Source organism: Balaenoptera ricei, chromosome 14 (genome assembly GCF_028023285.1).
Source record: "Balaenoptera ricei isolate mBalRic1 chromosome 14, mBalRic1.hap2, whole genome shotgun sequence".
In the NCBI taxonomy this organism is placed as follows: domain Eukaryota; kingdom Metazoa; phylum Chordata; class Mammalia; order Artiodactyla; family Balaenopteridae; genus Balaenoptera; species Balaenoptera ricei.
In genome coordinates, this window is record NC_082652.1 from 31,636,917 (window position 1) to 31,664,812 (window position 27,896).

Consider the following 27,896-nt stretch of genomic DNA (forward strand, 5'->3'; position numbering starts at 1 on the left):
AATTTTTTCAAACTTCTTTTGGGGATTCACAAAGGAAACCATTTGCAGACCACTGTCAGCCAGTGATGTATGTCTACAGTAGTCAACGTCAGGAAGAGATTGTACTTCTTCCTGCAGTGGTGGAGTGCAGAGCGGATGAGGAATGAGGGGGGCAGGTCCCCTGGGTGAAACATCCAGTAGGGGCGACTTAGTGCCACCTGAGTGGGGAAGGGACACATGGGAGCCATCTTGAGACAACATGCGAAATTTTTACAAGAATTGTGGGTTCGGACTTTATGAGTAGTAGAAGAAGACATTAAAAACACAACTAGGGAGCAATCTTTTAGATTGAAAGCCTACCTTCTAGAAAGAAGGCAGAGGGAGAAGTGTTTGGTTGTCTGAGAGGAGGTGGGCTCGGCCCGATGTGTGACGAGGTATCCACAGCCATAAGGAAGGAAGGAGGAAGGAAGGAAGGGAGGGAGGGAAGAACGAAGGAAAGAAGGAAGGAAGGAAGGAGGGAGGGAGGGAAGGAAGGAAGGAAGGAAGGAAGGAAGGAAGGAAGGAAGGAAGGAAGGGGGCCTGGAGGAGGTGGGCCCAGTGGGCTGGAAAGCTGAGCCCAGGTATCAAAAGGTCAAGTCCAGAGGGAGCCCCTGAGCTTCCCGCAGTGTAGACAGACATCAGTGTCCAGAGTGGAGGGATCTACTCTATTTATTGAACAAAAACTCCCGAGAAACAGGACAACGTTGAACATGAACAGTAAAGAACCGTAAACAAAGAGATCATGCTCCATACCAATTAATGAGAGGGAAAGTTATAAAATACTCTAGATATATTACAAAATATGACTCTATTCTGAGGATGGCTCCCTGGTACCCACAAGGCCGGTGGAAACCAGCAGTGCAGACATTCAGGCAGTGACGCCTGGAACCCCAGGGCCCGCGAGCAGCGTGTGGCTCCCGGTGGTGATTCCAGGGCAGGAAGGTCACACTGGGCAGGCTGGGCAGGGGGACAGGCCCCTGCTGGCCTCACAGCGCCACTGCCAGGCTCCCTGGTGCAGAGCAGGGGCTCAGGTGGGCTTCAGGCCTGGGCTGGGCTGGCTCAGGAGCCGGCGGGTCATGGATGCGTCGGCTGACCTTTGAATCAGACTGGGGTCGACAGGGCTGCCCTTGGAGGACAGTTGTTGGATGCAACCGAGCAGGATTTTAGCGCAGTACCATTGCTTTGTCAGCAAAGGAGCTGAGGGCTCTGGGCTGGAAAGTAAGGGGACCTGGGAAGCGGGCTGAGAAGGATGGTGGACAATTAAATGAGGCAGGTGGGTAAGTCCTCAGGCCAGGTGTGTTTTACATGCACCATCTCATTTATTCAGCATCACAACTATGTTTCTATCCTACGATGAGAACCAGGCTTAGGAGGCTAAGTGACTGTGAAGCTGGGATTCCCACCCACATCAATCCAGGTGCACTTTGAAAATTTCAGAATGACCCCCAAAGCCTGGGGGCCTTGTCTGTGCACATCAGCCTTTAACTACCTGACATGACTGGATGGTGTGGGGTGCACACCGAATGGCAGGAGCACAGAGGGGAGGGGCGGGGACCCTAAGGGCAGTGCAGCTGCAGAAACTAGGAGTCCTGGCTTTGTGCGCTGGCCGGGCGTGGGCTTGGTCAGGCCCTGTGGCATCCAGCTCACTCCATCGGAACCGAAGACCCCTGACGCTGAAACACCGATGTGGAAAAGAGAGGCCTAAGATTTACGCATTCATTTTCTAGCTCTTGCTCATAAATAAAAGTCGCCCAAAATTTCTGATCCATTACTGTTATCGTTGCTGCTAGAGATAATCTAGAATAAGTATTATGAAGTCAGTTACTCAACGTTCCAAACATTAGATGTCCCTTCAGTGGTTTCTGAATAAGTTTTTATTACAAAACTTTAAGTGATTTTTCAATCTGATGCTTCTATAACACTTACGTTTATAATTTTACATTTAGTAGCTTTTCATTTTTGCAGTAGTGAAGTGTACAAGGTAAAATATGCCACCATGCTTTACGGACTGCATCTGTCTGGTATGTCACAAAAGTGATAATGGTGACACAGAAAACAGTTGGCTTCTGCATTAATAATTAATAATCCTTAACAACACTTATTTGATAGGTGCATTTGCTCTCCCCTGAGGCTACTTAAGTGAAAATCATGGAATTTTTATGAATAATTTTTGGTTTTAGCTGCAAAGAAGAGCGAAGTTGAGATGGCTGGGTGCACAGGATGAGATTTGCTTATTTTCCTGAATTGTTAAGAATATTCCCCCTGATTACCATATGAAAGAAACAATAAAAATCAACTAAAGATTTAGAAGCAAACACTGAGAAATTGTTCCGTGATGGGGAAAACTTGGGAATACTTTATTTAACCTAAATTCAAAAATATAACTGGCAGCATTTTCTAAGGACAGCTCTCATGTGAAACACCCTTTATGTCCAGCATTACAGGGTTAGAATGTCCACCAGTGGAAATATAATTTAGTGACCAGTCCAGTGGAATTTTAATTTTAATTAAGTAAAAGAAGAGAAGATTGGCATTGAAGCTATCATGAAATAATGCCTTGTTAGAAGTAGGGTCATACCTAAATAGACATTTCTCCAAAGAAGATATACAGATAGCCAAAAAACACATGAAAGAATGCTCAACATCACTAATCATTAGAGAAATGCAAATCAAAACTACAATGAGGCATCACCTCACACCAGTCAGAATGGCCATCATCAAAAAATCTACAAACAATAAATGCTGGAGAGGGTATGGAGAAAAGGAACCCTTTTGCACTGTTGGTGGGAATGTAAATTGATACAGCCACTATGGAACAGTATGGAGGTTCCTTAAAAAACTAAAAATAGAACTACCATAGGACCCAGCAATCCCACTACTGGGCATATACCTTGAGAAAACCATTATTTCAGAAAGAGTCGTGTACCACAATGTTCATTGCAGCTCTATTTACAATAGCCAGGACATGGAAGCAACCTAAGTGTCCATCGACAGATGAATGGATAAAGAAGATGTGGCAAATATATACAATCGAATATTACTCAGCCATGAAAAGAAATGAAATTGAGTTATTTGTAGTGAGGTGAATGGACCTAGAGTTTGTCATACAGAGTGAAGTTAAGTCAGAAAGAGAAAAACAAATACTGTATGCTAACACACATATATATGGAATCTAAAAAAAATAAAAGGTTCTGAGGAACCTAGGGGCAGGACAGGAATAAAGACACAGACGTAGAGAATGGATGTGAGGACATGGGGAGGGGGAAGGGTAAGCTGGGACGAAGTGAGAGAGTGGCATGGACTTATATACATAACCAAATGTAAAATAGATAGCTAGTGGGAAGCAGCCGCATAGCACAGGGATATCAACTTGGTGCTTTCTGACCACCTAGAGGGGTGGGATAGGGAGGGAGGGAGGCAGACGCAAGAGGGAGGAGATATGGGGATATATGTATATGTATAGCTGATTCACTTTGTTTTAAAGCAGAAATTAACACACCATTGTAAAGCAATTATACTCCAATAAAGATGTTTAAAAAAAAAAAGAGGTAGGGTCATAAGTGATGACTTAATTAATGACATTAAACAGTGGGTTTTTTCTTATTTTTCTTTTTTTTTTGGTTACTACATTTCCGTGGTTCTCACACAATGACAAATCCCTTCTTACACTGGAGTAGGTTTACCCACTGCCTGAGTCTTTTTTTTTTTTTTTTAACTTTTCTACTTCTTTTCCTTTTTTAAATTGAAGTATAGTTGACTGGTGAGCAGGAACTTGCTGAGTACCCTGATTCTCCTAACTTGGCTCACAAGGTGCTCCTCTTATATCTGAAAAAACTAGGCATCCACTGTGAGTGCGTCCACTTCCTCTAGGACACACCATCCACATGGTGATATTTACACCTCACTCATACCATCCCCTAAAATTCTCCTTTCAGACTGAAATAAGAAAGGGTGCCAACATGAACTGTGCAAACATTCATGGCTTTCTCTAGATAATTAGTGTCATGGGATGTCAGTTTCCAGGTGCATTACTAGAACATATGAAATCCTGATTGGACACCAAAAGGTCGTGTCAGATTTAATTAAGAGAAAATCGGTATAAACCAAACACTAATGGACAGGTTACATATAAAATCTAAAACAGCTTGGGAAACCTCTGTCTGTAGTATCAGTCATAACCCCTCAACTCTTGGCTCTTTTTTGGTTAATAATCTGACTTTCATCTTATTCACTAAAAATAATTATAAAATACTTAAAAACAATAAAGAACAATATAGTAGGTATTATTTAATGTGTTAATAAAGATAAATTTAATCAATAGCCACTTTCTTCCTAAGAGATACCAGAAACTTCGTATTTAATCGTCACTTTCCCATTTTTTATATTCGTATTTTCTAGTATCTTAGTTCCAATATGAGTTCATCCTATCTTGATTAGTCATTATTATAATTCTTTTTCTGTTGTAAATTTTTATAGCCTTCATAATTTTTATTGTGGTTTTCCTTAAGTTACCTTTACAAGGACAAGTTTGTGCATTTCCACACCACTCTTAACTATGTCTCAAGTCAACGGTAAAAACAGGTAAAGAAGCACAATTTTTAAAAAAGTAAACTCAAAACAAAATGACCCAAGTATTCTGGATACCTTCTTCCTTTCCCTCACCCATTACTTTAAGACCTTAAAACAAGAAAATAAATGAAAATAGTGGCTTTGAGACCTAACTTTGTCATAATATTTTTAGTTTTCTTTTTTCTTAAACAAAAGCTACATGTGCTAAAATCAATTTGAATCAATTTATTTTGAATCATTTCAAAATAAAAATCTACAAGATCACCCATGGAAGCCTTAAAATAATTTCTGATCCACAAACAGTCCAGCCCCACCCAACACAGACAGGCTGCAGAAACAGGCCAAGAGCACATGTCTTTCCCTTTGTCTCCCTCTGATTTCCCCCTCTGCTCCTCTGTCATCATTATTCTCTTTCCCAGATCATTGCTCATCCCCATTTTCTCCTCCAGTGGTTTCTTGGCCTTCCAAAGCTCCTCTCTAAAGCATCCTTGTGTGATTCTTATATCAGAAATTGGTTTGGATGAAGCCTCTTGGGAAGGGACTTGTCTGGTCTTTGGAATTAAGCTGTTTTCACTTACATGTAGTGTGACTCTAAGGAGGCATCAGAGAGGCCTTCAGGACTCCACGCTGGTGTTCTTTGCTGCTATCAGAGATGGTCAATGTCTGCAAGACTTCAAAAACTGAAGGAAAATATGCTTTCTGCAGTTGATGAGTTAGCTTATTGTCTTTGCAACCCATGTTTGTTTAAAAGTCAACAACAGTGACGATAATTTTTGTACTCTGGAGGGGGATGCAGGATGCTGGTGAAAATGTAAGTGGTTCCCTTTGGTACATCCTGGAAGAGGCACTAACAGGTGTAGAATGTATTAGCTTTTATGAAAATGACATGAGCATATGCTATACTTGGGTTAAAGCCTGACTACCTATGTGCTTTGAGCGACGTGTTTTTGGAATCAATGGAATAATGATAAGAATTTTAACTAATACTTACCGAGAGGTTGCTGGCAGAGCTGGAATCTGAGCCTCAGCAGTGTAACTTCAGTGTCTACACTCTAACTAACCACTCTGCTCTACTGCCTCTTGCAGGGGAAAAAGCCTTGTCCTAGTTACTGACATAAAACATATTTGTATATGGAAGCAATTTTAGGGCCAAATAAAATCTTTAGGTTTCAAAGATTTGATTGTGACCATGTTGCCTAAGCAAAGGAATATTTGTGAACACAACCAATAACAGGGTGACTCCTGGCAGGACTAGAATGTTCCAAAGCATTTCTGGAAGCCCCATCTACCTAAATGAACCGTTACTTGGATTTTGTTCCTTCTGGACTATACTCGGCCCTCCTCTAGAATCACGCCACCCTAGCAGTTACATAAACATTTCCAGCTTGCAGTGGTGCCACTGTGAATGGGAATGCAAAGGCTGCTATTATTCTTGACATAGAAACTGAAGGATAAAGGCCGATAAATCAGATTTGAGTGGCGGCAAAGACGAGGCCTCCAAAGAGGAACTTGTGTATGGAAGACAATGGCAGGGTGGTGGGCAGCGTGTGGCAAGGGTCCAATCTCAGATACAGAGATGCAGATGCATTCCCACTGGTCCCTGATCCCCGCGACAGGCTTGATGGAGATACCGCGCGAAGAGCTGGGAGGAGGCGGACGAGAAAGCGTTTGCAGCCTCGGGAGGGAGGAACATGACAGATGTCCACATTACAAGAGCCTGTTGCTGGCGGAGTCACAGAGCATCCATCAGGCCTGTCTCCAAAGAGAACCCTCGCGCACTCATCCTGAGTGCTTGTTCACGGTCTAAAGAGGGGCACAGAGAGAAGGCCATCAAGGAGAAAAGAAAGAATGGCAGCCTTCAGAGTGGAGGGGTTGGGTGACCCAAAGGATCTGCCTGCCTTCTGTCAAGGAGAAGCAAAGTGAAGGGGAAAACCTCCCTTCATATGCTTCAGGGGCCACTGCCAGAGAAATAAAAGCTTGCATTACTCACCATCTTCTTTAATTAAGCTTTTTTTCAGTACACAAGTGGGATCCATTTTTATTTAAGAAAAAGAGAATGAATGTGATAAATGAATAAAGTAGAGGTAAGCTGACACCCTAGGCACGGCGGAGTGCAGGCCATCTCAAGTTTTCAACGGCATTGGGATATCTCCAGAAGCATCCCTTTGAGTGAGAAGGAGAGAAAAAGAACTTGCAGTGGCTAGAAACTTCCTCAAGTTTGCTGCCTTGAGAAACCTGTCCAAAACCGTATAGATGGGCGATAAAGGACCCTGGTCCCGAGACGCAGGAAGAGTGTGGTTCTAGGGCAAAACCAGGCCTCACTTCTCCACCTGCTCAATGGTTTAGGGCTGGGAGAGAGAAACAGCTAAAATACTGCCCAAATCTGACGTTGCTGTAAACTCACAGATTGGTAACAGCTGGTTGCTTACATACATGGCACACTGTAATTCCTGAGTCACGCACTATTCCCGACCCTGTACTTAGCAGGCACTTGGTAGATGCACAGAAATATTGGTTCAATTTCCGATGAACTATGCCTGAAAGGAACAGCTTGGCTTTGCAATGAGGGGTGAAGGCCGGGGGAGGCCAGCCCCAGAGAAAGCACCTGGGGGGTTGAGTCACAGCTCTGTCCTTTCAGGATGGAACCTGGAAGAAAGATGTGACCCCCTACGTTTTCCTCACTGTTAACCAAGGCCCCTTAGGAGGCCAGAAACACATGATGTTCCTCCTAAGTTGAACACGGCGTACGCACTATTCAAATACGAATGTTCACCCATACAGTTCGCAAATCCTTTTGCAATCGTGACTCATTTGAATTGACACGATGAGAGTCACTTAAATCTATTTGTGCTTTAAGTTTCATCTGTTTCAATTACAAAACAAGAGAGTTGGACTTAAAAGGTTTTTTAAAGTTTCAACCACCTCTAAAAGATGCTATCATTTTTCTACTTCAAATCAGGAACACTTCTAAATTACTCTGAAAGATTTAAAAAGCATTTGTTTCCAGGCAGTTGAGGACCCAGTACCTGTGGGACAGCATTTGTCTTCAAATTATTCTGTATCAACTTAGGTTCTGTTCCTTGAGGGATATGTTTCCGCGATAGCGTCTATGACAACACTGACGGATGGTACCTAACGTGATCTGTTTTTGGTTTCATCTTTTAATATGCAAGCTGTCTTTAAACGTTCTCACTTCTAATCAGTGAGTTTATTAAGACCACAGGGCTGAGCCATGTCTGTGATCCGACCTTTTGGCTAATTGGCCAGTAGCTTTTGAAATTAATCTGGTGAAGAAAAACTATTGTTTTAAAGGAAGTTTGTGGATAAGCTGTTTTCTTGAAATTGTTCATTTTCCCTTGGAAACCTGCAGATGGAGAGTAAGATGAGGGTGGGCCCTGCATGGAGACCTTGGCCCTGGGTGTCGGGAATACCTAGACCTCCTCAGAGGTCACTGTCTCTCCAGGTATAAATCACACTTCCTCAAAGCCTCCCTATTTAAGTTTGGAAACTAGAGCATACTCCAGTTTACCGGGCAATACTTTTAAATCAATCTCTCATAGGATATGATAAGTGAATCCAAACATAACCTACAACCCACTGACAATGCGGGAATAGCTTAGCCAGGAAGAACAATAGCAGCTAATGGAGAGTTTGTACTTGAGGTGTGCGCAGAGCTGGTGCTTGGAGGAATAAAAACAAAAGTTGTTTACTGAAGGCTTAGCTTTTGACTTAAAAAAATGTTTCCTTTCAATTCTACTGAGAAATGATTTCAAGTGCTCATCTCCACCTGGAGGTCAGAACCCAGGAGACAAAAGCTCTTTACAGAGTGTGTAGAACTTGCATTGACCCTCTGGCAAGTCTCGACTTGCTGGGGGAAGCAGTGTGCTGTTCTAGGTACTGGTAATTACTGCTTCAGACGCCTGGGAAAACTTAACCCATATTCATCTTTCTGAAAATCCTTACTAACAATGTTCATGCCACATAGGGTATGTGGATGAAATGCAGAAGAAACACAAATGAAAAGTAAACAGAATGGAGTCACTGTAGCAAAGTTCCAACTGTTTTGCAGTAGTGGAGGACAGGAGGTATTTCCACTGTAAACCTTCACACCCCACGTTTTTATTATTTTCATGTAAGAGTCTGCCCCTAGCTCAAAGTCTCTGGAGGAAATTTGCTTTAGGTTTCTCTTTTCCAAATTAGTAACAGCTTATACTTGTGGACAAATACGACTGACTGTCTAAGGTGTAGTTGGGGGGCCATATATGCATGAGCAGAGTCAGCGTGGAGCTAAGCAAAGTGACTTCGACAAGGTGGACAGTCTCCAAAAACAGTGCCTTGATTTACTGACATGTTGAAAGAGAAAGTGTTCACGAGTACAGGAGGTGACCGGCCCTTAACTTAGAATAGACGCAGTCACAGATACTGGAGCTAAAAATCCATCCAGCTCAGTAGACACCGTGTCAGGCCAGCGGAGGTGCCGTTTGGCCTGGATGTTGTATTCTGCTCCCTGGTTGGTGCGGGGCACGTGGCAGCTCCCCATTCACGCGTCTGCTCATCCCTTCACTCCCTCCCGCGCTCCTGCCGTCCCACTGGGCATCTGCTTCGTGCCCGCCCCCCACCAGGCCGTGAGTAGGCGCTTGGGGATCGGCGGATGAGCCCTGTGGCCCTTCTGCGTATGCCAGGCCGCGAAGCAGCCTTCTGCTGAAGCATCTTCCTCTCGGGGCTGGCCTGAGACACAGACTACCCTTGCCAGGCTGAGGGCAGTTCTGTCCGATGGACAGTAAGTCTCTCTCGGTTCCCGGGTCTATGCCAGCGTGACTTGGCGTCCTGAAATGTGACACTGAGCGTTCAGAGTCTCTGGGCAGGAAAGATGAACATATTTTTAATTCTCGATTGTTCAAATCCATATAATTTACTCTCCTCGAGTATAGGTGCCCCGACGCCCACTTTATCGTTTCTTTTTTTCTGAATTGTGCTAACTCGACAGGGTTGGCCACCCAACTAGAGTTCTGAGCTCGGCCTTGATCTTGCCACGCAGAGCCTCTTTGTTACCATCAGCATTAACTCCTTGGATCGGCTAAGCCCTGGACCAGGGTGTCTTCCAAACAGATGCCCAGATGCCCAGCTGGGAACAAGGCGACTCCAAACGCTCAGTGTCATATTTCAGGACATTTAAGACAATTTTAATTAAGAAGTATTTTCAGATATGAACCTATCATAGAAAATTTGCTTTCTGAGATGCATCACAACTTAGGAGGAAGAGGTTGGATCCTAGACTCATTTTGTAAAAGATTCACCACGTGATTTTGGGGGGTGAGCTTCGTGAGGCCCACAGAAGCGGCAGCACGCAGTGCAAGGTGGGGATCGTACATTATCCTGCCCTACCAGACACTAGAGAGATGCTTGCCGAGCCCTCATGCAAGGCACAGGCACTCAGCTACGTGTTAGTTCTCCCCATGGGCCTCAAATCTATTTATGAAATGAGACGAGTAATATCTTAAATGGTCAGAGGACAGAAAATACATTAAATTAGTTACAGCACAAAGCCTAATACATAAAAGGCACTTAATATTTCCTGAATGATGGACAAAGAAAAATGCCAAGTTTCAGAAAGGAAAGTACTATATAAACCCGAAGTACGAATACAGAAAGAAAATGTATCTATCATTTTTTTCTTAAATGAGAAGGAATCACACTTAAAAATCAACAGTTTTGATACCAGAACATATTTAATATTAGAAAACATACTTTAGTTGTATGCAACCTGGATTGTTGAGTAAAATAAAAACTACAACTGCCCCCTGCCATTCCTGTTGTCTGAGTCATTCATTTCTATCCCAAATTTTCTTGTGGTTACTCCCCGTTATCTTTGTTTGCAGGTTTTTCTCTCCAGGATAATTCCACACTAATTAATCTTCTTAAAGCACTGTTTTCACCACCACATGGCGTAGAAACAGCCTTCCTTTTTCCCTCCCTGCCTTTCTGCCTTTCATTAAATAACGCTCCTTATTCAAAGCCTTTTAATCATGTCCTCACTTTACCTGTCAGTTCTTTGTTCTTAACCCCTCTAATTCAGGGGTCTTAATCTAGGGGGTATAGATCTTTCAGGCTGGATTTTAGTAAGTTGGAGAATGCCTGAACTTCCGTGTAAAACTGTGTGTCTGTGTGAATTTGTCCTGAGAGACGACCCATTTCAAGAAGCAACCCAGAAGACCCAAAATGCCGTGGATGAAGACCCTTCCCCCTCAGGCGGTCTCCCTCCTGCCCACTGCCAGGGGCCGTGCTCCTCCTGGACCGCGGGTGTCCTCCCACTCAGCCCATCCTCTGGATGAAGACCCGCCTCCCGCTCTATCCTCCCCCCTCCGGCTCCTCTGAAACCCGGCCAAGCGCGGGTGCCCTACCCCGTGACTGCGATGTGCCCCCCCGGATTTCCTATCCTCTGGGTAGGATCCCCCCATCTTTCTGTGCATCTCCAGCCCACAGATGAACTTGGAAGTGAGGCAGAGGGGATGGGGCGCTGGACAGCCATGTGCATCCCAGACTTACAGCCATTTCTTCCACAACTGCCTCGCACTGTCTTTCCTGAGTTCTCTGAAGCAGGACCCTTGAAGTCAGGTTATTGAAAAATAAACCTAAACAACAATGAAGAGAACGCTTCTCGTTCTCGCACCACGTGGCTGGCAGGCATTCTCCCAAATCGTCTTGGAGGACCGGTTCTGATGTGTGCAGCTTCCTCCAGCTCATGGCCCGTGTGGTGGTCTCCATGGGGAATCTTGTGATTGATTATGATCGGTTCTGGGTGACCCTACCCACCTGTGTACTGCCTCTCTCCGTGAACCAGCTTTTGAAATCCCAGCTCTGCCCCGGCTCTGAGTGTGGAAAAGCAGTCACAGACGTGAGTTCCTCTCCTCTGACCCCTGGGACGCCAGGTCGTAAGTCCTGAGTGTTATAATTGTATTAATGGCTGGCCAGGCAGATGTGATGAAGTGCATACCGGGTCATCAATATACTAGCTGCCAGATGGAAAACAATTAAAGGGTGGGGAGACGGGAAGAACACACTCAAAAAGCCACCGATCTGGCTTGAATGCGGTCCCTTCAATTTGCAGAAACATTACCATTATCATCAAAGGTCAAAGCCAGTTACTGGTGGAAAAAATCAATAAAGTTGAGGGAGGGGGAGAGGCTGAAGGGATAAATTCATGACATGCCCTCTGTATTGAAGGGGACTTGCTAGAAATCTATGTGTTTCCAACTCTTGGGGATAAAACCAGTTGTCAGGAAAATGGACCATTCATGTAGTTTCAGGGGTTCCTGCTGTGAACTGATTTTAAAGACTCAGTGCAAAATAGAGAGGAAAAAAAAAAGAGCAAGGAGGGATTCAAAAATTGCGTCTGCCTGTTAGTCTTCATCACCCTTTTTGCTGGACTTTGAGAATCAGCTTGTTTGTGGTTTTTGTTTTTTTAATGAAAGCTACCCACGAGCATGTTCTATATACCTTGTCCAGGTCAATTACTGCAGACGAGCAGAAATCTTCATTACCGGCAACCTGAGGCCACCACTTACACTGCGCTTGTGGCACACACTAGAAAACACATTCTGACCTATTAATCTGCACATCACGGTCTGAAGGTATTACTCATAACATGATGGGTACTGTCTGGACTGAATATTAGATAAAAAATCTGCTCACTTCTCCCTCCTCCTGCTGCACCAATAATAGCGATGTAAGAACTGCCTGGTGGTGAAGTCCAATCTGTAGCCCACCCAGCACCAAGGAAAGGGCCACGCTCTGTGCAGAGCAGGGTACCCTTCTCTGCTAAAGGCACCGTGGTGGTCTCCTACAAACATTACATTTGCTATTTCTCAGCTGCCTACAAGTATATCTGCTCATTTATACTTGAGAGGTTGAAGGCTGCCAAGGACGACTGCTAAGCAATTAAGTATCGTGACCTCCCTCAGGGACAGAGGGGCAGACAGAATGAACGAAGGGAGGAGACCCATGTAGGGCTTTGGGGGTTTCAATCTCTACTTCTGCTGCCTATTCAGTCACATGAATCTACAGTGAAAACTGTGAAAATTTGAATCAGATTTAATTTTTTGCTTATACTTTCTATGAAAACGTGGGCTGCTAATCAAGAACTCAGAAGCATTTTGTATATTTTGCAATAAAATTTTCATGTAAATTTGTAAAAACTGCAAATTTCAAATAATCATCAGATGTATTAAATCAGAGCTGTTATGACCCTGACTTGGGGGCATTCTGAAAGCCTTGCGGATCGACGTGAAGCACGAGCGATGGTTCCTCCACAGGCATTGGTTAGTTCGGTTTGGAAGCTCCCAGGGTTGGACTCAGAGGTCCGGAAACACGTCCTCATTCTGTCTAGATGTGAGACAAGCTGGGCACTTGCTCTCTGAAGCCCTTAGCACCTCCTAACGAGGGCCTGCCTTGTGCCAGGCTCACACTGGACACTGCCCGTGCGGTGTTTCTTCTGACTGCAAGGCGACCTTGGAAGGAGACCTTACTGACGTCATTCCAGGGAAGGAAACACACTGGACCCGGGTGTAGAATCTGTAAGTGGTGACATAAGACTGTGGACTCTACGAGTGGTGCCACCAGGTTTTTGCCGTGGCCGTGGGGATTGAGGGTAAGGCTCCATTTCGGCTACACCTAGAGTTTGTCCACCCCAGAGCTCTGGTGCCCAACACCACCAGTGGGGAAACGCCAAATGTAGCTCTTTAAGTCAACATTAAAACTTCAAATTCAGTTCCTCACTCGCAGTGCATACATTTTGAGTATCAGTGGCCACGAATGACTAGCGGCTACCATACTGGATGGCACAGACTGAGAAGATTTCCACCAATGCAGGAAGTTCTACCGGCCGCTGCTGCTCTAAGTGTTGGGATTCCGGTCTCTGGCTACGACCGCCTCTTCTACCTCGTGACTCATTCACTGAACTTGGCCTCAATCCTTTAGCGCCTTCCTTCTCCTCGTGGCGCACGGGACACCTCTGACCTCCCCGCCTCCAAGCTGAGACTTTTCCAACCATGATTTCTTGTCATCCTTGGTTCCCTTGCTCCTTGACTTTCTCTTGGGCAACCCCTGGCCAACCCCTAAATGTTGGCAGGTTGCATCCTTTTGATTTCCCTGCTCTTGTTTCTGGGATATGATGCATTACCAGAAACGATGATAAAATAATAAAAGGGAGAGAATGTACTCTCTATTCATCCCTAACTCTTCAACCCTAGCAGGTCCTCTCTGCTTCCCAGCACTTCTTTGGTTCACCTTGTATTGACTCACCAACTCAACCCTGACAATGCCTCTTCCTGAAATCCTCAGATCTCCCACGACCCTCACCCTCTACAGATGACCCGCCCCATCGTTGGTGGGGTCTAAAAACCACGCCGTGTATATATATGTACAATTGAATCGCTTTGTGATTCAACAGCAGAAATTAACACAACATTGTAAACAACTATACTTGAATAAAATAAATTAAAAAAGAACAAAACCACGCCATGAACTTCCCCAACACGTTCCTCTGACTTTCTTTCTGTTTCCTTTAGCCAAAGTGAGCCACCAACTGCTTTCTACCCGGGAGCACTGACTCGTTGCTTTCAGATCTTTGCTCGTGATGTCTCTCTCAATTAGATGTTTTCTCCCCGCAAGCTCACCTCTGCCACAAGGCTGTTTTTGAATCATCCCACCCAAAAGCCACCTCTTTCTTGTCCGAGTTTCCCTAACCTGTTATCTGTACCTTGCACACGAGGTTTTAAGTGATACTGCATGTGCAAATGTCCTCCCCACTGACCCACACCAATGTGAGAGGGGTGCTTGCTGGATTCGGCTTGCATTCCCAGCAGTGACCAGCCCAGGTCTTTATTCAGTACCTATTTATTCAACGAATATCTATATATCAATTTTTGCAAATGTCAGATTAATTGCTAAGGTAGACAGAGTTAATTCAATAATTAACTGATGAACGCATTTCTTCTAATGATCTCAACATGAAGTTCTAACTGAATGATTAGATCACCAGGACCTCTGATGGGAAACCAGGGTGCATGTGTTGACGGCTAGCACTGCAATCATCGGGGCTGCAGCACTGTGCAACAGAGCTCCTAGGGAGGGTGGGCTGGGTATGAAATGACAGAGCGGGCAAACAACCAAAGAAAGACATCAAAGCTGGAATCAACTTACCTTGCGTAGCAATATAATGATTGGGTCGATGATAGCCCTAAAAATAAATGAGAAAGAATATTTGACAAACTGAAAAATCAATAAGCAGCACAGAAGTCACATGCTAAGTTTGCCAAAATGAATGCACCTACAAATACCAATAGCTGCATCATTTGAAAGTTACATGACCAGACCTGGGACCACTGAGCACCTCTTAATAAGCCAAGATGCATCAAATATAACAGTTCTGATGCCTGCACGGCGGGGAGTGGGTGAGTAACTTAATCACACACAGGCTACGAGATGATGGATGAGCAAAAAACACTAACAACTTATGGATTTTCTGAAATAACATGACCACAACTCTGATTAGAGTGTAAACCGGCTAGGAATGTGCATCTGTGTTTGGGATGTTATTGGCAATGTGACAAAGCTTTAACGCATATTCTGTTACATCAATATAGGCAGTTGTATCAACAGTAATACTAAACATCATTTTTAAACACTGCTAATACCAAGACATGATGCTGTAGCAAGGACCAGGAATTTAAAGAGGTAGAAGTTCTGCAAGACCCCTTCCTTTTATCATGACCTTACAAGAAGGGGGAAAGATGAAAACTGGGACCAAAGCAAGAAGGAAACAAGGGACATCACAAGATCGTTATCTGGGAAAGATAAAGCCAATTTAGAGAAAATGACACACAGGTAACATATAATATCACCAAGGACCTTAATACTTCCCCTTTCTGTCCCCTGAGATGACCCAAAATACTATGCCCAAAGCCAGCTGAAAAAGAGAATAAAGATACTTGGAGAGGAAATACCAATTTCTCAGGCCACTTAGATGCATATCTGTTAGATCTTTTTGCTCTTAAAAGCAAGTCTACAAGAGGGAACAACCAAAGCAAACACATTCTTTTGTACAACTGGCCTGCTGCAGGTGTCTGACATAGAGTCATGACAGATATTAAGTAGGGTTATTCAGATGATCAGTCACTTCCTGCCAGCTGGTAAGCTCCATGAAGCAAGACCTGGTTGGACTCATCACCGTACGTGCCAGTCTGCAAGGTGCTGGGAGACGGGGGCTCATTGTTACACTGCAGCAGCTGGCACGGTCCACGGAGACCTCTGATGCTGAGCACAGTGGCAGTTCCCAGGCCTCCCCTGCTTGACCTGCCAGCAGCATGAACACAACCGAACCCCCGCAATGCCTTCTTCACTGGCTTCCGGATGTGACGCTCTGGCTTTCTTCCTGCCTGGCCGCGGCTCCTCCGCCTCCTTCCTTCGTCCCCTCCTCCTGTCCCCGGTGGTGATGCTGGGACGCCCTGTGTCTGGACTCTCTTCTGTCTACCCCACTCCCCTGACGATCTCCTCCAGCCTCACGGCCGTCAGCACCCGCTGTCCCGGGAGCCCTGCATCCTCACTTCCTGCCGGGCCTTTGCCCTGAAACCCTGGGGCGAACCAGTGCCGACTCACACCTCCACTCGGACGTCTGATGTACATTTAAAGCTGAACACATATAAACCCAGCTCCTCGTTTCCTCCCCACTCCGAGTCTGTCCCACCACAATCCTGTTCAGATAACGGTGACCCCACTTCCTGAAGGCATGCGGGCCCCTCCTTCCCCAGCCTCCACCTCAGCTCAGACCCAGGATCCTCCCACCTCCCTCCCTCTGGCCGCCTGCCCCGGGCCAGGCCACCCTCAGCCACCTAGCGGGCCTCCTCGCTTTGACCCCCACGCCGACCTACAGTTCGTCCTCCTCGCGGCTTCCAGATCCCTCACTCCTCTGCGCACATCCCTCTATGACTGCCCAGCTCACAGGAAGAGCCCAGCTCCTCACCACCGTGGACGTCACCTGCCCAGGCTTCCGTCACCCCATCGCCCGGACGCCACCCTCTTCTCCACCAGCACCCTCCACAGCTGCCGGACATGCCCCACAGCCAGGACTTTCCTGGGCTGCCTCTCGGCCTGGAGGCTCAGCCCCCCAGATATCCCCCCGGCCCAGACCCCCACTTTCTCGGTGGAGCTGACACTCCACCGCCACTGTGTTCCTCCTACCGTCTACGACACCAGAGACACTTAACCGACTTGTTTCATTTGTGATCTCTTCCTCCCGGTTAGACCAACAGATCCATGATGTCAGAGCTTTCTTTTTGGTTTTGGTCTGAATTGTGCACAGTTACAACACCAGTGCCTCAAACAGTTACTGACCTGTAATAGGTGCTCAATAAAATCTCATTGACTAAGTGAAAAGGGGTCCTGAACTCTGACTCTTTTGTCTGTTAAAACGAGAACTAATGAATCTGGTATTTTCATTACTTTTAGGTCCTCCCTCCTCTGTGTCTCTACCCAGCCGTTCTTTAAAGCTTAGGTCAAATGGCCTCCAGGACGAAGCCCGATCTATCACAGCCACTCCTCAGAGGGTGGTTCGGCAGACGCTGAGGACTGACAGCATCCGAGGCCTGTGTCAGGGGCAGGGGTACAGCGGGACCTGGACACTGTCCCTCTGCTCGAGGACCCAGAGGGTTGTGGGAGCTGGGACTGCGGTGTGAACAACGTTCTCCTGGACTCTCCCCAGGGAACGAGTGTCAGAGTGAAGACGTTTCTTACTTCAGCTCCTAAGTTGTGAGGCCTCGGGGAGAAGGTACAAGGTCTTGGGCACCTCTGAGCACTCCTGTAAGGCACTCCCTAAATATTTCCCAAATGAAGTAATAAGTGCAATGTGCCTTTGGAGGAAACCTTGCTTTAATAAAAACTTCTACCTTGGATTGGATATGTTTTTGGTCATCATCAAATGTAGGGTCTAGGGGTCTCTGTTTGAAGACTGAGATACGAATTAGTCTTCAAATAATCCTCCGTCGGGCCTCAAATCTATAACCCCCAAATGCCAAACCCTCCCAAGAAGCACTACACATAACATTCTTGCAGTCATTCTTAGATAACTCTTAGAGACTGTAACGCTAGTATTTTTAGTAATACTCAACCAAGACAAGAAAGAATCCACATATCTGAATAAAACTTGTGCAAGGAAGTACTGATGGACTAAGAAACAGTATGAAGTCCAAGCACAGAGGATGCCTTGGGAACTGAGATCTGTTTAATGTAAACTTGGGCCTTGGAGGTAACAGCAACCTTCCCTTGATTTTCAGTCTATACTTTTGATTTCATTCATTCTTTCAAGTGAAAACATGCTGTCTCCCAAAGAATTTATTCTAATGTAAGACATTAAGTTAACATGATGCAGAATGAACAAAGGAGCAGGCTTCAATAATTAAGCAGCCTACATATTTAATGACACGTCTTGCATGCATCAGAGGTCCTGGCTAACAGCTGCAGACGACTTTGAAGGCAACTTGAAAGTGCTGTGATGACAAGAGATGGTAAATCATCAAATTAGGAATTAGAGAGTTTTGTCCTATTAATATGCAAGCAGACTTTTTAAAGTGTCAAGTAATCCAAGTTGTTGACAAAAAAATGGAAATACCATTTTCTTAGTCCACAGAAGCCTGGGATGGCAAAGAAGGCAGGGAACGTCACGGGGAGCTCACCAGCCCCAGGCTGACATGTCTTCATGTATGGGACATGTTCTGCGTGTATGGGACAGGGCATGTGTTTGCTCCCAGGGTTGGACCAGCCTGTGTCCACCCATCTTAGAGCAGACACACGGGGTGCTATGTGTCAGAACACACGGGTTTACTGACAGTTTCAAGATACATACATCGATATAATTTCCATTGATATAGTCTGAGTTGTTGTCTCCTTCTATGGTCTGCAGCCTCACCCGGGAATGATCATCTGCAAAAGGAAAAAAACCAGCAATTAACAAGAGCTATCTGTCGGGCTGCTCAGAGCCCCACCTTGTTAAGCACATTACAGAGAGGTCATCCACATCCACACTGCTTTAAAGATAAACGAAGAATTAAATACTACACGCCTACATTCTTGCTCTTAAGACAGGGAAGGGTTTTTATAATCCTTTGCGTTTTTTACAGGAAATCTCATTAACTTATTCTTTGATCATTTACAGACGTGAAGCATTGGCAGAGGTTTGAAACTTCTACCTAGAGTCCTGTGAATCACAGTGGAATGATTTCTTGATTTCTTGGACTGGAAATTCAACAACTTCACTAAATCATATGTGAGCCCTGAGATTCTGAAGGTTGCCTGTGACATCCACCTCGACAAATGATGGTTATAAACCACAGCCCAGCCTCCCAGGAGATGTGGACACGGTTCTAACCTCAGTCACTGGCCCAGAGTTCTCTCCCCCTGCCCCGAGGGCATCGGCCGGTGGAGCAAGGCTGTCCCCATCAGCCACGTGACCTCAGGCCACTCAGTTACACCACCAAGCCTCGGCCACTCACCTGAAGGAGGGATGCCAGCGCCTGCCTCAAATTGGAATGTTTTAATGATTAAACAAAAACACAAATTGCCAACACACACCAAATACTGTATAGGGGTCGTGATGGTGGTACCAATTAGCTACAGTAAACATTTTTTCTGAATGGAAAATTTTCTCCATAAATGCTACCGAGACATCTCAATAATTTCCTTGAAATCTAAATTTTAAAAAGGAAAGTGCTAAAACCTCTATAAGGGCATGGATTTTCCTGTTTTGCTCACTGCCCTACCCCTGACCCCTATATCAGAGTCTGGAACATTGTAGAATTTCCCCCAAATATCTTTTAAATGAGTCAAAAGTGAACTTTTTGTTTTTTTAAAAAATGCATCCTTTAAAAATTGTTTTCCTAAATGAATGTTCTTTGAAGCAGAGGAGCCCTTTCTTCCAATGAAAGCTTACACCCAAACCCAATATTTGGCAGATAAAGGCCAGCTGCTCTGAGGGGGAAGGTGTGTGGTCTCTGACAGGTGGTCTGGGGGGAGAACTTTGCAAACCACTCTTCTCCTGATGCAGGGCAGTGGGAGGTCCTGCCTCTAAACTGCCGACATTTCATTTGGGTTAGTGGGTGAGAAATGACACCCCGAGACTGAGGCAAGAGCCAGGGGGTCTGCAGGTGACAGACCGTCTGACCCAAGATCACTGGACGAACTGTCGATTTGAACCCGTTCCTTGGCTTGACATGCTAATGAGTGAGAGCCAGCGTTTCAGCCGGTCCCTCTGGTTCAGCCCTCTTTGGAGGAACGTTCTGTTTCCAACAGTGGGGCTAGAGGGAGATCCGTGTCGAGCTTCTAACTCTCCTTCATTGATGGGGCTTCTCACTCCAGTTCCTGACAGACGGTCATATCATTTCCTGTCTGTGCCTTACGATTAGCCTGGGCTCAGTACATTTACCCGGAGAGTGGGGATAAAGTGGGTGGGACACGGGCGAAGCCTGGAGGGAGCCGTGTCTCCCTGCTCTGCTCAGGGAGAACACATGCGGGCAGTGGTCCCGCGTGTGGGCTCTGGGGTCAGGGGTGCCACTGGGAACCCCTCACTTGTGATTTCGGGCGAGTTGCTTCGTCTCTCTGGGCTTTCCTTTCCTGAGCTGCAAAATGGGGCTTCACAGTGTCTCCCCATGGGGTTACGGTGAGCATGAAAATAACACACAGGAAGAGATGAGCGGAGAGCCCGGTATACAGCGAGTGATGGATGACGCCAGCTGTTGTGATCACCACGTGCTGGGTGACACACACTCGTGCTTTGCTTCTCACCATCTTTACACTGGCTGCCCAAACCGACAAGAGCAACCCAGGACCCACGGGCAGGCAGGAATTTTCCCCGTGGTGACCCGCTCCAAGAACTAGTTTCTTAGAATCCATTTTGCTTAACACCAGAGGCCCCTGTCCAGAGTTTGCCCGTGTCGTGGTGGTGGGGGGGGCGGGTTCTTGGGGCACTGGGACGTGTGGATTGTCACCGCTTTCGCACGTGCTGGCGGAGCCAGTGCACACACGGCTACTGCAGAGGGAGCTCGAAGCGGTTCTGCGGGTAAAGCCATTTGAGCTTCCCGAATGAGAGATGCTACAACAGAATCGAACCACGGCTCTTCTGCACACGCTGGGCTTTCAGTCGGCTTCTCTGAAGGAGGTTAGGTTCACTCCCTGTTCTCCCTGACTTTCCCTGGGCTGTGCTTTAAAAGGCAGGCACCGCATTCGAGCCTCCTAATCTTTAGACACGAGGCTATCTCAGGATCTGTTGTTCTCCTTGTCAGAATTCCTTTCGTGCTTTATCTCCCTGAGAACCTCAGGACGAATGCCACCCAGTCCCCGTGATCTACCACCACTGGGCCTCTCAAGTGGTTCTGGAATGTTCTCAGTAGGGACTTCGATCTCAGACAAGGCTGCACTCTCATCTCCCATCAACAGAGCCTTTGAAATAAAGAATTTCCCCAACATCTTCTACTATTCAATCAGTTAACCTCCCGCACAGGTTTTTTTTTTTAACTTCACTGCTATTTCTCCATTTTTGTTTAAGAGCAACACATGTCAAAGATTTTTATTTAGTTAATGAAGGAAGCAGGAAGATGTTACAACTGGTTCAAGGAGAATTTACCAGCAGATCTATATCCAGATCTAGTTATCTAGATAGATAAATAGATATAGATAGATCAATCTATGCAGGTATATAGATATAGATAGATAAGTAGATAATCTAAATCAGGATAGGCCATGGAATGAATTTACAAAGAAATGGAAAACTGGCTTTTACTGGAACTACTGACCCCCTAAGGACACAACTCATTTACATATTATTTCTCCAAATTTAATTGTTACACACCCTGCATGACATAGAAGCCTGTAAGACCCATATAAAACCTATTTCCTATGTAGACTGGATTGTTTTTATTTCTCTTTATATGCATGCTCTTTCTGTATTTTAAAGTTGATTCTACAAGGCTATGTATGACCCCTTGTGGTCAGAGACCACGTAGTGTCCACTCCGAACATCCCCACAAGGATCCTTCATGAGGGTCACAGCGCCCACCCGCAGGGCTCCTCTCACAGCCCAGCAGTGATTCTGCCCAAGACACGGCTATGGGCGCCAAGGATGACCTCTTCCCGAGGCTAATGAATATGGCGGAAGAAGGGCAGGTTGTGTTCAGGCGAGGCTCACGGGGGCTTCCCTGGGTGCTGGCCATGGTCCTGTTGTGGACTTGGTTAGTGGTTTTACGAGTGTTTGCTTTACAACAATGTATTAACCCATATATGGATGTATTATACCCTTTTCTGTACCTATATTTCACACTTTAAAAATAAAAGAGTCCACCTTGAGGATATTACGCTCAGTGAAATGAGCCAGACACAAAAGGGCAAATACCGTATGATCCCACTTATATGAAGCATCTGGAGTGGTCAAATCCGTGGAAGCAGCAAGTAGCATAGTGGCTGGCAAGCGCTGGGATGGTGGGGAAGAGTGAGCTCTTGTTTCATGGGTGCAGAAGAAACCTAATGTCACTGAACGGTACGCTTAAGAATGGTTAAGATGGTAAGTTTTATGTTGTGTGTCTGCTACCAAAATTAAAAAAAACTAAGAGTCCACTTTCTCCACGCCTCCTTGTAGGACACCTCCTCATGTTCCACTCGAGCCCTGGGCTCCTAGGAAGCAGCGCTTTCAAGGTGGGAAGGGCACCTTGAGGACTCGCTGTCTCATAGCCCGTGGGGTCCCCTCTGCTGGTCTCCTCCTGCGAGGGGCTCGTTCCCTTCCACGATGAAGGAGAGGCAGTGACTATATGACCTGCTCCTTGAGGACAACTGCCATACTTTATAAAGTGTGCTGAGTAGGTATGTTTGGGAATTATTGAAATGAGGCCTACGAGGTGTTCTTTCTTTCTGTGACAACGTAAGTGTGAGTACTGATGAGTCAGTGCAAGTTGAGACAGGCAGGCAGATATTTCAGCAGGGAGAATGGGCTGCCCCTCGGGTAGGAAGGAGAACACGGGGGCAGGAGCTGAGCCCACACAGAGAAGAGTACGGAGTTTCCTTAAAAATCTAAAAATTAGAGCTACGGAGGATATGGCAATTCCACTTGTGGGCGTATATCTTGGGAAAACCATCAATCGACAAGATACATGCACCCCAACGTTTAGTGCTGCCCTGTTTTCAAGGGCCTAGACTTGGAAGCAACCTAAATGTCCTTGGAAGGAAGAATGGATAAAGAAGATGTGGTACATATGTACAGTGGAATATTATTCAGCCATGAAATGAGGGGGGCTGGTCCTTGCACAACTGCCCTTCTTGGGTGGGATGTTAGCACTTATCAAGTTAATCCTCTGCCTCCCAGCAGGCTGTTGGGGAAACCATCCGTCCTAAACGGCAGTGAAATAAATAGGAAAGTATCACCCTCCTCCACGCTGTCAGTGAAAGTAAAAGCAAAAGAAGTAAGAGAATCCGCCCCTCCAGCCGCAAGAGTCTACTCCAAGCTGCTGCTCGGATACCTGAGAACGACTTGGGAACAGAAACTGGATTCTCAGGCATCCTCTTTCACATCAAGCCCTCATCTCAGGTGACTATAAAAGCAATAAATATAGATTGTTGGAGGCAAATAAAGCAGTACATGGAGGCTCACTGCCGTATTTTCTTGAAATCTGATTCACCTTGAATCTGATGCCAATTAAGAAGACTAATATGTACCAACCATTCTTTTAGGAAAGCTCAGTTCCTTCTGTTGGGGCTAAAGAGTATCAAATGACTATAGGGAGATGCCCAGAGGATGTTTCTGGCCTGAAGCACATATGGGGTCACTCAGACAAAGGATCCACAGAAATGCCAGCTGCCCACTGGCTGAGCCCTGTCCTCCCAGTTGGCTTTGGAGGCCGACCAGCTGGAAGTCGGCCAGAGTCCAGCAACTGGGTCAAAAGGAGGAAGAAGCCTGGAGAACTCGATTGCTCAGGTATGAAGGTTGGGAAATCCAGTGGGATTTGTGGTTAACAATAGGTCAGTTACTGACCACGAAAGCCAAGCGGTCAAGACTGCAAGAACTTGGTGTTTCTGGGAGACACAGCCCAGTAAGGCTGACAGGACCTGACTCTGGAGTTATATCATGTGATATTGATTGTATGTGGAATCTAAAAAAATGATACAAATGAACTTATTTACAAAAAGAAATAGACTCACAGAGGTAGAAAACAAACTTATGGTTACCAAAGGGGAAAGGGGAGGAGGAGGGATAAATTAGGAGTTGGGGATTAACAGATACACACTACTATATGTAAAAGAGACAACAAGGACCTACTGTATAGCACAGGGAACTATGTTCAATATCTTGTAATAACCTATTTATATATATTCAGTTTTATATATACATAAAATTGAATCACTTTGCCACCTGAAACACTGAAAATCAACTAAAAAAAAGGAATAAAACACAATAAAAAAGGAAATCAAAAAAATAAAAAAAAAAGGAAATCACTCTCTTCTACGAATAAAAGCAACACCCTTGCTGAGTTTGGCAATTCACAGCACAATGAGCCCAGTAGCCTTGTTAGGGGACCAGCAGAGCAGAGAGGAACTGAAAACTCCACGCACCCACTTTTTGGGGAAGATGAGTTTAGCTAGTTTTAAAGAGGAAACAGGAAAAGGTCTGGAAATAGGCCGAATACTTCTCAACAACTCCTTCATCTGATTCCCCTGGCATCTACTCCACAGCTTTCGTTTTCCATCCCTGATTCTGTACAGTGTTGTACAGAGGTTAAGATCACAGGCTTTGGAGTAAAAATCCCTGGGTTTGATTCTAATTCTGTCACTTTCCAGTTGTGTGACCTTGGACAAGTTATTTAACCTCCATGCCTCAGTTTCTACCACTGTAGAATGGAAATAAAATAGTGCCTACCTTGCAGCGTTTTTGTGAGGACTGAGTTAATACAAGTCATGCATTAGTGTCTGGTACACAGTTAGAACTAAGTAAAAGTGAGCTGGCACCTGTATCATTACTGCTGTGACTTCATGACCTGATAATTTTTCTCACCTGAACGGTTTCATCTTTGCCTCCAGACTGCCCCCCTCCAGTGAATCCATGCTGAGAGCTACTTTTCTAAAACACAATTTATTTTCTCCCCACCCAGTTTAAACCATTCAATGATTTCAGCAGGGGATTGATCAACAGTGATCTTATAAAACAATGGAATCTGAAACAATCATTACAAAGGGTTACTATACCTTTAATTTCTTTACTTGGAAAGATCTCTGTGACATACTGTAAGTGAAGGAGAGCAGGTTACAAAGCAGCAAGTCTCCTAAGAGTCTGTTTATATGAAATAATTGAACGCATTTGGATATGTGTCTAGGAAGGCATAGTGGGCAACTGAAGGGATGGGGCTTCTGCTGGGTGGCAAAATCTGGAGGGATATTTACTTTTCCATTTATGATTTTATGTACCACTTTAATTGTCTACATAGTTTATACTGTCTTAGGAATCAGAAAGAAAACAACAAATCTATTTTTATTTTACAAAATAAAGCCAACAACTTCAAGGCATAGAGAAAAGAGATTTGAAGGAAATAGAAATAAAATGTTAGCAGGGTTTGAATTTGTTTGGTGAGGTCCTGGACAATTTCCCCCCTCTTTTGTTTACTGCACGCATTTTCTTTAATGTGTATGAATTGTTTTTATAATTGGAAAAAGAAACCTATTTAGCCATGGATGAATGGAATATGATCAACCTCAATTAATGTTTATATAATAATCACAACTCAATGCTACCCCATCCAGAAGGGTAATAAACTCTGCCATTTTGAGAAACTCAATCTGCATTAAAGATCCGTTGCTATTCCTCCAATTTCTTTCAAAAAAGCCCTTACTAAATGAAATAGGGCAAAAATCATATTTTTGGTTAAGAAACAGGCCCATAAAGACCTGGTCATAACAAACCATTGCTTAATGCTAAAAAATTATAATCGGCTGGGACTTTTCCAAATGTATGTCTGCATGTGTGTATTTATGTATGTGTGTATGTATTTATGGTGTGTGTATATACATATGCATGTATGTATACATGTATACATATATGCACATGTATGTATGTATTTATGTGTGTATTTATAGTGTTTATATATGTATGTATTTACATGTGTGTATATATGTATGTGTGTATCTATGTGTGTGTGTGTATATATATGCATGCATATGTGTGTGTGTGTGTGTGTCTATGACTGCCTTCACACATTAGAGGTGGGGTAATTAGAGATTTAAAGCAGGTCCCTCAGTCCCTGAAACATGTTATTTATGCCCTTTTTATCAAATAACGTTATGTTTAAAATACATCTACATAGCTTCAAATATTTTAACATCATTTTCACATTAAACACGATGGATCCGGGTCACAGCCTTGCAGTCGGAACCTGTAAGTGATTAGATATTATTATAGCGGCACAAATGGAGTCTGTCACTGATAATCTTTCATCTCTAACCAATTCTCCCTTTCTGCTGAATATTGATGACATATTTAAGGCAAACTGGTATCACAGTGATGTATGTAACATTTGCCCACCGACAGGAGACTCAAAATTAATTTTAATTATAATTGATCGCTGCAAATAACCGCCTTGCTCTTCCTGTGGTTACATCTTGCCAAGGGCTGGTCTGCACTGGTTTCAAGGTACAAGAGGCAGAGGGGCCAAGGTAACCGACAGGAAGCGCTGGGCGTCCTGCACCTCTCCCCACTGCTCCAGCCTGGGGTCCCTGCCGCTGCCCACGGGGGTGGGGATGGAGGGTGGGCTCAGGCCCAGCCAGGCAGCTTCTGAGCAAGAAGCAAGAAGGAGCTTTCGGCTGAGCGCTGGCTGGCTCTGTGCTAAGCTTCACTCCTGCTGCTGGTTTTGTGTCGCCAACTTCTTAGTCCTGCCTTGTTTCTGACTTTTTTACCTGGACCCTTTGTCAGAGATGCCTACTCTTTATTTTCAGATTCCTGGCAGATCCCCTGACTCTTATTTTATTTTGCCTGATTTTTCTAGAATTTACCCTCTTCTTTCCCGCACATACTGTGGGATGTTTCTGTCTTGCTCTCGTCCGCCGGAGTTTTGATGCAGGAAACTCCCTCTCCCAGTGCATCTTGCCCCCTACACTCACCCCGTCCCCCTCTCCCGCCTTTATACCTAACCTGGACCAGACAGTAGTACGTCCCTCAGAAGTGACACGGTTGCTCAGTTAGCAGAAAGAAGCACCTTGCTTTAAGACAAAGTCCTGGGGACGTGCAGCCCGCAGCCCGGGCCACGGAGACGGGGTTGTTGGTGAGAAGACTCGGGTGGGACAGACCGTGTCACAGCTCACACTGTCTTCTTAGTCGCCTCACTAAGCACGGGCACCCTGAGTCCAGACGGAAACCAGACCTCAGAAGGGCCTCCCCTTCATGTAAGAGTCGTGGGTCCTCACGGTCAGGGCCGCACCTCCCTCGCCCCTCCCCTACGCATTCCAGCAGTTTCACGGCTGCTCCTCACCTTGTTGCTCCTCACCTTGTTACATCACCGTCTTCACTGTACTAGACCCCCCAGCAGGACGCCCTGCATGCCCCCTCCCCTCCACGACACGTGCTCCTTTGCACATGCTAAGCGGTTTTGTCTCAGTATTTCTCATTTTTAAAGCCCCTCCAGGCTGGGTGCTAGGCCCTTGACGTCCTCCATGCTCCCTCCACAGAGGACCTCACGACCACCACTGATGTGCCCCAAGATTCACAAATTTACATCTCTTTTGGGTTCCGGAGCCGTCCACATAACTGTCTACTTGACATCCCATCTGAATGTTTCAAAGGCGTCTCAGTATATCCCCGGATTCAACTCACAAGCCTTCCCTGCTACCGCCGACCTCACTGCCGCCCCTGAGCTCCAAGTCCGGTTCCCTTCCAGGGTTACCCATCTCGTAAACAGCCCGTCCTTCCATCTGTCCATCTGTCCGCCATCCATCCTCCATCCACCCAAGTCAGAAGCACAGGAGTCACCTCTGACCCTGTGTCTTCCTTGAATCCAACTACTACTTTCTAGTCCACATTACCATCACTTGTCACCTGGGCCAAGAGAGAATCTTTTAGCTAGGGTCCCCTTCTGATTCACTCTTTACTGCAGTTAGACTAATCTTTCCAAATGTAAATTAGATTAACCCTCCCTCCCAACCCTTTAATGAGGTGTCCCTTGTTCTTATAATAACGACCAAAACACTGAATCTGCCCCAGAAGTCGCTGCAGGCCTGGCTCCCACCTCCTTCTCTCT

The 27,896-nt window shown here is 45.4% G+C and overlaps 1 protein-coding gene across 4 annotated transcripts in view; it reads right to left on the reverse strand.

Moving 5' to 3' along the window:
* The window catches only part of PTPRM (protein tyrosine phosphatase receptor type M), a 747,478-nt gene that overhangs the window by 66,232 nt on the left and 653,350 nt on the right, over positions 1–27,896 (reverse strand). For all 4 annotated transcript variants that reach the window (XM_059894848.1, XM_059894849.1, XM_059894847.1 and 1 more), the window contains 2 exons: positions 18,485–18,561; positions 14,788–14,824 (listed from right to left, as the gene is read on the reverse strand). In XM_059894848.1, coding sequence (XP_059750831.1) covers positions 14,788–14,824; positions 18,485–18,561 — 114 coding nt within the window. The remainder of the gene's footprint in view (positions 1–14,787; positions 14,825–18,484; positions 18,562–27,896) is intronic.